At 40.7% G+C, this 11,187-nt stretch overlaps 1 protein-coding gene across 2 annotated transcripts in view; it reads left to right on the top strand.

The window, feature by feature from the left end:
* The window catches only part of adka (adenosine kinase a), a 159,951-nt gene that overhangs the window by 127,715 nt on the left and 21,049 nt on the right, over positions 1-11,187 (top strand). For both annotated transcript variants that reach the window (XM_082154190.1, XM_082154191.1), the window contains exon 8: positions 5,130-5,165. In XM_082154190.1, coding sequence (XP_082010316.1) covers positions 5,130-5,165 — 36 coding nt within the window. The remainder of the gene's footprint in view (positions 1-5,129; positions 5,166-11,187) is intronic.

Raw genomic sequence — 11,187 nt, 5'->3', positions numbered from 1 at the left:
AATCACTGTAATTTCTGGCCACTCTTGGCTTATTGCTTTAAAAAAATCTAAAGTAAATAGTAAATAGAAAATAAATAAAAAAGAGCAAGGTGGCCAGTGGTACATGATGATAATAATTCACAATTTTTTTTTTTATCCTTTGAAAAGTCTGTTGGTAGATTTTGAATAGATTTATGTCTGTTAATCAGCTAATGGCAATAATCTCAAATTGGCCAACAGTTGGAAGATAAATTTGTCTTTTTACTCCTTTTGAAAGCTTGTAGAAGTAAACCATGACCAAAAAAAAGTGTACATTGTCAAGAGTTTCACCAAAAGAGAAGGTCCTTGCTTTTCCATGACTAAGTATTAAAGGGATTTTTGTGTGAACTGTCCCTTGAAGTAATAGTCATGATGTAAGAATAGCAATGATTTATGATGTAACTTGTCAGAATTTAGCACAAAATGTTGTTTTTGAGCCGTTTTAACTCCTCCAGTAGGTTTTGTTGTCCTGTTTGTGGATGTTCCCCCAAGGATGACTGCATTGAACAAGCACTGTTGACTCATCTGAAGCAGCACGTCATTCTTCATCTGTATTTGTGTGTGTCAGACCAGTCTGTAACTCTGTCGCCCTGCTGATGAATGTGTGTGTGTACGGTCTCTATATTTATTGTTAGCCTGTATTAATCATGCAAGAGCTTGAGCTACTGTCAGAGTCCCACAACCTTGTTTACATGCTAACTTGCATTCCTGCAATGAAGCACGGACAATGGCAGTCTTTGAAAGTGATCGGAACGTACTTGGATTGCGTTAATAAGGCAGTCATTGAGGGACATGTCATGTGCCCTGGGCGGGGGTGTTTTCGTTTTTTTGTTGTTGTTGTTTCTCCACCTCTTTAACAGACCATGCGTACAGGCCAGGAGAGACGGCAGTCAGCACTCATGATTCTGGTAATGATATCATTACAGCTAGTGATTGCTTCTCATGCATTGTTTAGCAGAGACATGTTTGAAGTGCTCAGCAGAGATCTCAGGCAGATCTTTCTCAGCTTGCAAGATGAATCAAAAGGCGGAAAGCAGATCAAGAGCAGGAGACACCTTTTTAAGCTCTCCACTCACTTTGCCAGAAAGAAGAAAGTTAAATTAACATCCTAAAATGACAGCATGTTAAAATAATAATAATTCTAACACCCTCCTTTCTTACCCATATACAGTACAGTGGCCCCAAATCAAATTTGGACCCTAACAAATGTCTGAATGTTATTGCATTACATAATTTTCTAATGTATTTTGATATTTTTTTTCAAGTAATACAGATTGGTTTGATATTTTGTTATATAGTAAACTTAAAGACATTTGTACATTTTTAATTGTGGTTTAAATACCCAAATACTTTTTTTGGGGGGGAGGGCACTGAATGGGCCAGATGGGATGTTTTGATGATCTTGTTATTACAGTATGGCTGCAGTGTGTTTTTTTTTTTATGATGTACCCTCTGGATTGTTAGCGGATGTGAACCACAGGAAAAGCAGGCCCGGTCCATACCCCCCCTCCCCCGCTCTGCCTCTGCAGTCTGCAGTCCACCTGGACACCCGCCATCTGCAGCCACATCAACATCCATCATCCCGTACGCTCTAAACAGCATCAACACACAGTCACGTCCAGCAAACCAGAACACATCTCAAGCGCGAATTACAGAACACGCCCGTAGCATTTCTCAACCTCTCAGATCTCTGTGGTATCTAAAACGAAGCATCATAAACCCAAGTGTGATTGTGATACAGAGTGCTGTACTCAATAAGTTGTTTTTTTAGTTTTTTTGCCGGCCTGGTCAAACCAGTAGTTTTATATATATAACTTCATGTATCGCTCCTTTTATACTTTCAACCTCAGACTGTGACCTTTGTGTTAGCAGCATAGTGATCTACGCCTGGGTCGTTCGCTGCCTATCTGTCATTTCCTGATGTAATTTTAAGCTTTGTTTGCGGCTATATCTGGGCGACATGTCATCAGTAATGAAAGTGGTGTCTAGGACAGGCTTCGCTTACTCCCAGCTCTTTAGCAGTAATTGCATCTGTTGGTGGTAAGTATAGGATTAGTGGCTTTAGATAAATTTCCACCGAAAGGACCTGTCCTCTGTAGCTTGTTTGTCACTCTCTTTCAGCTTCTCTCTTTCTCTGTTCCGTTCATCTCTCTGTCTGTCTCTCTCTTTTGGTTTGTTGTCGGTTGCGCGTCACGCTCCAGTTGGCCTGCTGCATTCTCATGGGAGTACCTTTAACACCTCAGCAGTGCTGGCTTTCTTCTGTCTAATCTTCCCCTTCCCCTGCCCAGATTACTGTATCAATAATACTCTGCCCGCCCCCTCAGACAGCACTGCCCCTGGTACAGTCACAGGCCATACAGTCCTGACTCATGCAGGAATACGTGGGACGTTTGAGGCCATGTAATTTAATTGCACTGTGATTGGTCTCATCAGTAACCAACAGTTGCGACTTTGTTTTTCTTTCTGTCTGGGCCGCCACTGGTTCACCAGTGTTTGTCACCAGTTCAAAAAAACAATGTGAGAAAAATAACATCTCATGACCGTGTGGTCAAGTTGGTTCTCTTTTTCTGTGTTGTTGCTGCTATTTTTTCCTATTTTTTTCTCTGTCCTTTAGCTAGCTGATGATTTCATAGCTCAGCCCATCTTTCAGGCTGTGCATTTTGTTGAACTGTCTCCTTTAGACCCCTTCCACTTGCAGCTGGCATGGCTAACCCCCTGGCCCAGTTCACAAAGAGAAATACTCTCTTCATTTTCTGCTTTGAGCTTCATCACAACATGGATAACCGCACAGGATGGAGATGAAAGTAAATAACCAGTGAGGTTAGCCCTCGCAAGCTTCCCGGCCCGGTCTGTCAGGGCCACATTTCTAACCCAGACCAGATGTCAGTGTAAACTCACCCTGACACTCCTCACCTCCAATGTACCACCTTTATTCTTCTCTGTCCATCTTCTTTCATGATCTATTTTTTATGACTGCAGAGTGTAAGGGTTCTTTTTTATAAAAGTTTAAATATATCAAGTGTACACCGTACTTTCCCATTTTAAAGTGTAGATGCAACAAGTTAGCAATTCGATGGTTTGGCCAGGATAGCGTCAACACCGTGGCTCTGTGGTGCCTTCAAAACATTTCAGCTCATTTGTTTCAATTGCCTGACATGATAACTTCTGGCTAATCCAGTGGAGTGAAGCATTGCATGCCCACTTTTTCAGCGGCCTTAGTTCCGAATGTATTCTGAAAGTATTTTTCCTATAGGGTTTTTTAAAAAGTCTTCTTTAAAGTGTGATAAACCATGAACCAAACCAACCAGCTATGACGTATTTGAAAATCGGACAAAAAATACAAAGGTACAAGACTGTGTACGTAACGGCTTTAATGAGGGGAAAGAACTATAATCCCATGAATCATTGGTGGAGATTTCTCTGCAGAATCACCAGGATTTCTGCTGTTAAACACAATTGTTTAAAAAAAAGTTGAAAAAATGTGTGCTGATCACAAAAAAAGCATACACCATCAATTAACGACCTTGTAGCACAAAGTAGGTCTGTATTTAAAGGTTTATAAGCTGTCATTAAAAATCAATTCCTCTATGGAGAAAATGAATGGGATTATTATTTGCATAACCTGACTGTTGCACTTTATACTGTAAGTTTGAGAGCAGGACTGCCTGTCTGACTGACCAAAGCAAATGGGGAAATATTTGGGAAATCTGTTTGGAAATGGAAATCTGTTTCCAAATAATAATGTAAAATGTCTATTTGTACAAGTATAATTGGAAGTCAATGGATTCTTGTGTGATCGCAGCTTTAACATTTTTAATCTCCTTACAGATTGACTCCTGTCATTTCACATTAGTCTCTCTCCTCTTTTTAATTATGGCGCACAAAGACTTAGTTATGGTTCTGGTTAGTCTGTTGTGCTAATTGAGTGACTTTTTAAAGTATAGATTTATTATAAGTCCAGTATTTCTGTAGTCTTGCCTAGTGAAAAGGGTCTATTACAGTTTTCCAGTGGGGTTGCATTAACTAATTCCTGGAGCTAATCTTGAAATAATGCTGCTTAATCACTCTTAATAAAAGAGTGGCTCACCTTGGCTGCTGGATGGCTGCATTATCAGATCATTGAGCTGTAATTGGTGTCATGAAACCTAGTGGTGGGTTATCTCCATGGGGATTGGAGTTTTTCCCCAACTTTATGGCGCAAAGATTAACCTTGGAGCGTTTGACCTCTGTGCAGTGAACACAAACATGGGTGTAGCTGCAGCTCTGTGTCCCGGAAAAGGGAAAATCTTCAGACTGGAACCAAATACAAACAGCTAAATGCCAGGTTGGAGAGTTTTGAGTGATGTCAGATGGTCTATTATAGATTAATGTACATGTCTTGGGTCTATTATGCAGTGGCTGTGACAGACAGACAGATTGCAGGTGGTCTCGGCCCCTTACATCCATGAAGCACTGGTTCTTTCCACCCCCTCTTCCTCTCTAAAGGCCGAGGTTGTCACAACTGGTCCCTAGAGTTGTTCAGTCGAGCAAAGGGCAAAGCCCAGCACACATAATTGGAATCTTTTAACCCTCACAAAGCCCTTTTATTATCTAAAAAAAAGCTGTTTTATTCATCGATACAAGTTTGAAGATATGTCTTGCTTGAACGTGCACAAATTGCCTGTTCACACCAAAGATGATAATTATAAAGTTTTAATATTCATGGTAATTCAATGAGAGTAGGAAAGTCACTTTCAGAATGATTCTTTCCAGCTTATGATTGATGAAGCCAATCATAATGCATCTGACTTTAAAAAGCTTGAGCATTCAAAGTGGTAAACGACATGAACTTAAACTTGAACAATGTCATCATGGGTTGGTGAGGATGCTAGTTGTCGTTCTTGGTGTGGACGAGCCTCAATGCTGGGTATCGCCAACTACCTCACAATATGATACACATACTATGGATACATTGTTTGTGACACGTCAAAATATTTATTTTTGGTTGAAATGATGAATTTCCTGTTCTATATAGCCTAACGCAGAGCCTTGAAATGTGCCCTAAATGAAATAATATCATTGCTACGCTAAGCTCCCATTAATTAAGGCTGTATGTGTGCTTTGTTTTGCAGGAGGCCGCCGTGTTTGCGCGAGAACAAGGCTTTGAGGTGAGTGGATGGAGGATCACACACTAAACAGATCCTAAAGGATTATTTTTCAGCTGATAATGAAGTTCTTTTTCGGACAGTGATTGATGTGCTATTATACTCTCTTGGCCCCCTTGCAGTGGTCGCCATAGCAACCTGGCAGTCGTCATGGTTTCTTTGTTCAGCCAGCACTCCGGCTCACACACTCTCTCTCTTTCTCACACACACACAAACACATTTTCTCCCCTACTCTCACACATTCTCTTCTCCTCTTTCTCTCTCTCTCGTCCCCCTCCTTTTCTGTTATGACGCATTCCTCCCAGGTCTGCACCCAACATCGCCTACAGATGTTATTTATTGAATTTTGAGAATGCTCTTGGGAGGAGAGAAAGAAATCCTTAGGGGCTGCTTTCAATTCTGTCGGTGTACTGGGCAGGGCTAGCAGGTGCCTTTGTCGAGGAACCCACCTTGTTAGCTTCATTAGACCGTGTGAGGATCCGGCACGGCATTACGCTCAATTATACCGCGCTGCATCCGCTCATAAATACTGGATCACCTTCCCCTCTAGTCTCAGAATGTGGAAACACTGATTGGCCTTGTTTGTACATAACACGTCAAAACAATACGAGTTATCTCTCTGAATAGCAGGGAAATGCAAATGTAATAGTAGTGTTTCTCGTCTCATATTCAAAAGTGTACATGAGGGGGGCGGGGTGGTGTGGGGGGGTTGGGGGGTAAATGTGAATTCATAAGCAAAGTAAATGTGAGTTTAGGAACAGCATGCTTAAATAATTGAAGTGGCTTATCTTTTTTCAAATGCAGTGCTATCCGCCTGAATGTGTTTCGTCTCAGTATGAATAATTGTCTTCCAGGATCACTCAAGGTGCGATCGACGTGACTGGAATGCAAAGCAGATTCTGGCAGCAGAGTAAGTTAGTGAGTGAGAGAGAGAAAGAGAGAGAGAGAGAGAGAGACACGAGAGGGAGGGAGGGAGAGATAGATAGTGTGCATGGGCGAGAGAGAGAGGAGGAGCAGTTCGTGAGCCAGGGAGATAGAGGGGGGGGGGCGAGAGCTTGCATCGCACAGAGTAAATATATAAATGGCAAGCACTGTCACACACTGTGAGTACCTCTTCACTGATTTCACACACGTCATGTTGATTTAGGGCTCAGAGAAAAGGGAATCTTTGACATACGAGTCTTTACCCTGATTTTGCTTCAGAAATAAACATCTCAACAGAGTATGGCAATTGAAATGTTAGCATTTAGTGACAGGATGGAGATAAATCGAGAAGTTTCAGTCCCCAAACGTGCAGAGAAGCATGTCATCGTTTGTTTTTTGATGGTGGCGGTTTTTTCAGTATTATTCATACACGCCTCCGCACATCAGCTGACTTTCCACATCTGCTTGTCTGCTGACTGGTTTTTGTGGTTCGCAACATCAGAGACAAACTCCCCCTTTGTTTATCAGCAAAAATCTTCGTACCCCACCCAAAGCAGCATTTCCGATGTGTTGAACAAAATCATCACTTCCGGAGAAATTGGTGCAAAATAGAAATGAAAGTTGTAGCCACTGTGGCCCTATTTTATCAATCATTTACTTTAAAACGCTACAAATGCAGACGAAACGCTTCATGTTTGCTGGCAATCAGCTGCAACATATTTTTTAAGCAAATTATTCTGTTCCATGGCATCCGTAAAATGCGATTAAATCTATTTAATATGTATTTATACAATTTTAAATATAATATTTTGTTTTACAATTAATACATTTATCATTTATTATTGAAAGGACACAATTTCAGTTTTCAGAATAAATGTTTTCAATGTGGTTTGCACGCATGTCATCCTTCCTAATTTTTTTATATAATATAACAGGGGGCGGCAACCTTATGGGACATGGAGCGATAATCACGGAAGCGCACACCTTCAGTTACACAAATGGTTTGTTGGATATGCATGCTAGCGCAGGTTAAAATCTTACACTTGAATAGCATTTTATAGCTCTTAACTTAAAACCGATTTTGACGTGTGACTATGAGGATTGATTACCTCAAAATGTACGTCCGTATGCAAGTTTGAGGGACTATATTTAAATTAAATACATGCATCTCTTTAGCTATTGTCACATGTCAGAAATTATCCCTCAGTGTGCCAACATTGCCATAGGTTGCCATACTGCATTTTACAAATCCATCCATCTCAAGCAAGTCTATACATTTTTAAGGCGCAACATTTTTTTATTTTATTGTATTAAGATTCTTATATTTATATTTCCACTCAGATTTTTAATGCAATATCCCAAAATCTGCATAAAGTACGTGGATGGAAACCCAGTTATTGATATGCATTATTGTGGTTGTAGGCACTCTGAATCTTGTAGCTTTCCTAGGAAGCAATACAAACTTCCAATAAGCTCTGTGATTATCTGAATAACTCCGGAGCAGACGCTGCTAGACACACTGTACCTTAGTAAAGATAATATTTTTCTCACGTCTTAAACAATGTGGCAACATTCTGAAGTGTGAAAGAAGAGTGTTTTTACAATACAGCTCTACCTCCTGTGAAAATATACAGGCTTTATTAAAGTGAAAATCAAACACGTCTGCTTAGCATCAATCCATTTCCCTTGCTTCAAAGAGATGCCTTGTTAATAAATCAATTTACATCTCAAGAAGGTAGATAAGAGTGTGTTATTTTCTCTGTATTGAGCCGGCATTAGATCTGGCTCACAGTGTGATCCGATCCTCATCTGTTTTACTTAAATACCCTTAGATGTTGAATCTGCCGCAGGGTAATTGATGTTCTATTGGCTGCTGTTCCTCCTGCAGATTACAATGAAGGAGCTGTTTTATTAGCTTTAATATGGACACAGAATTGGACACCCTAATAAAGCAGGGTTTTTTTTGTTTTTTTTTGCCTGCTTTCATCATTATTAAAGAAGAACATCTCTTATGATAATCACTGACAGCTACATTATGGCTTTCATGAACTGATAGCTTCCATTGAATAGAGAGATATTATGGTTAAGCTTAATTAAGCTTGTGCTTATGTTTTTTTACGCTTAAAACCTTCATTACACACCCCTCTGATCAAATTCAGTTATTGAGTAGCAAATAGTCAATGGCATGAATATGCTAATGTGTGTCTGAGACCTAAGCAAGGAACTGTGTAGTCTTTTTCCACTGAAGGGATAGTTCACTCAAAAAGTCTGTCACCATTTAATCACTCTCGTGTCATTCCAAACCTGATTGATTTTCGTTCTGTTGTAGAATGTGAAAAATTTCTGTTTTGACTGTTTTTATCCATACAATGAAAGTTAATAAAGTCCAAAAATATTATTGACCCCAAAAAACAGACATTTTTTCAAATTAGACAGAAGAAAGTCATCGGAATATTGCAAAAACAGTGACATTTGTTCAGGAAATCCGAATCGTCACTTCTGGGAATGTTGGCGCAAAATAGAAATAAAAATTTTAGTTAATGAATTACTTCAAAACTTTTCAAAATGCATACAAACTGCGTCATGTTTGTTAGCGATTAGCTGCAACCTTTTTGAGCAAATTATTCAATCATATGACTTTCTGAGGTTGAAGTCATGTAACTTTTTTGATAGACCTTTGGTATTTATTTGGTATTTTTTGGTCACTTTATTTACTTGTACTTCATGAACATATCTTCTTACCAAAAATTTTAACTCTATATATAATATTTAATATATATGTAATAAAGGTCTCCATCTTGAGCAGCAATATTAAAATAATATGAAGGCGAGTAAATTATGGCAGAAGTTTCATTTTTGAGTGATCTATTCAGACAATAAAGAATAAAGAAACATAGTGTTGACAAAGCCGACCAACACTCCTCGACTTTTCTCACTTTTTACATTCAGTCTCAGTTACAAATTGCCTTAAACAAGCCCTGGAATCCAGCATCACAGTATTAACCTCTTCATTAGCACCTCTGTAGACTCCCACAACGCCTCTCCCTTCTCTCCTCCTTGGGAACGATCAACCTTTTAGTGGTGATTAGAGGCTGTGTTTGGGGAAGTGATTAAAAGCCCCCTATGAAATTTAGCTGGAGCAAGTTAGCGCCAGTGGGGGAAACGGCAACATGGGAGCGCACATCCCACGTCAGCTGCTCCTAACAGTCTCTGCAGCCCTCTGCCCCCCAACCGCAGCACCTGTCTGCAGGAGAGATGCGCACAGAAAGCCTCTTTATTCCCACAAGGGCTCTTGCCTTTCTCTGTCTGGACTGAAGGATCCAGTTGTGATGTGTCTTGATGGGTTAATTATGAGAATAGCTCTGACAGTTGATATTCAGATCAAAGCGAACAGGCGTTCGGTCCCTCTCGGTCCCTCAGGCATATATGTATTCACACCAGCAGATAGCTATGCAGAGATAAGTGCCTGAGAGTGAGATGGGAAGGCTAATTTATACCCCACACCTCCCAATTCCTCTCACTTTCTCTCTCCGAACTCTTCCTTATCCGACTCGCCCCTCCTCTCCCCCCAAAATCATGCTCCTAAAAATTAAACGACTTTTTAGAAGTGAATGATTAATCTAATGAAGCTGCAGAGGTGTTCTACTTCTGCTAATGAAGCCTTGCATTCTAATAAGTCACAGGCATACACTGTAATCATAATTGAAATGCCAAGCAGGGTTAAAGACAAACTGTGATCGCAGATGTTGCAGAGCCGAGATGTATATGTAGAAAGAAAACGAGTAGGCAACGGCTGCTGGGGGCTTTTATTCAGAGCTCAGGGTCCACAGATTCCAGCTAAACATCTGTTTTTCAATGAGCAATCGCTGTATCCTGAATACATATAACAGACTCGGCTTTTACAAGCGCCTTGCAAGTTTCTATGCGTGCAGACTCCCCTATGTCTGAAATGAAACACCTCCTCGCTCTTCAAGGAGTAAAAAAGCTGGTTTGACACAGAGTTTGCATTTCTGATTTGCATTGTTCAAGGCCAAAGAAAGAGAGTAAATTATAAATGAGTAATGGTATTCGAGCAAGTCAGACATTTAATCTGCGCAGTTTAATGGTGCTCCATATGAATATATGACTCCATAGGTGCCTGTACATTCCCACCCCCCCTCTGGGTCTCCCAGCGATTAAGTGTTCATGAGCAAGTGTAGCTTCACTCTCTCATGGCTATCATGTGTTTGATAGTTATAATGACGGGATAATGGCAGGCTTGTAGGCAGCCACTTCTCGTCACAGGATACCTATAGACCCGCAGCCCCTGACAGATTTACAGTGCGCAGTCAGCTGATACTGTAAAACAGTAAGGTTTTTATAGAGCCCTGGGCTCTGCTTAAAAAAAAAAAAAGCCACCAAATTCATACTCTCCTGCTTTCTGGGTCTAGCCTCAGGCCTGTACTGTCTGTGGTGAAATTTTGCGTAGAAGTAGTAATTATCTAGTTAGTTTTGCATTCTGTTGCCAGTTCCGATCGGAACAATTTGTTAACCTTCCTCAAAGTATGCTGTATCCATATTTATGAAGTGGCTTCATAATTGTTGGGGCGGGGGGGAGACTATTGTTTTCAATTAAAATGCTGGTCATTAAACCTGATGCTTGACAGTAACTTTAGACTTTTTACTGTTCTGTTTTTGAAAAACGGAATTACTGAGGCAATTTTGCTTGCTATACAAATGCATGTGAAAACAACTGTCTGGCAATGTAAACTCACACTGAAGTCAATATCTTGAACAGCGAGTGCTGCTGTAAGCTGATTGAATCCATTCGGCGCTCTGCTGATTGGCCAGACTGCAGGAAAGCGGACCCTTTTAGTCAAGTGTGGAATGAAGCAGAGGTGATGAGGCAGCTGGGCCTGACTGAGACACCACACTACACCGCCATTAACAAAACTGTCAAGGGCTGGTGGTTGCCGTGGCCAAGCAGCCTCTGTAGCCCAGTTTTGGCAGGGGGACGAGTGGACATGTGACAGACTCAAAGCTTTGGCAGGGGTTGCACTGCCTCAGACCCTCTTACTGGGGCTTTGTGTGACTCAGGGTGGGGGTATGGTATCGAACCACC

The sequence above is a fragment of the Leuciscus leuciscus genome (assembly GCF_965113295.1).
Source record: "Leuciscus leuciscus genome assembly, chromosome: 22".
NCBI lineage: Eukaryota > Metazoa > Chordata > Actinopteri > Cypriniformes > Leuciscidae > Leuciscus > Leuciscus leuciscus.
Note: the sequence above shows the minus strand (reverse complement) of the source record. Positions and strands in the feature narration are given on the sequence as shown.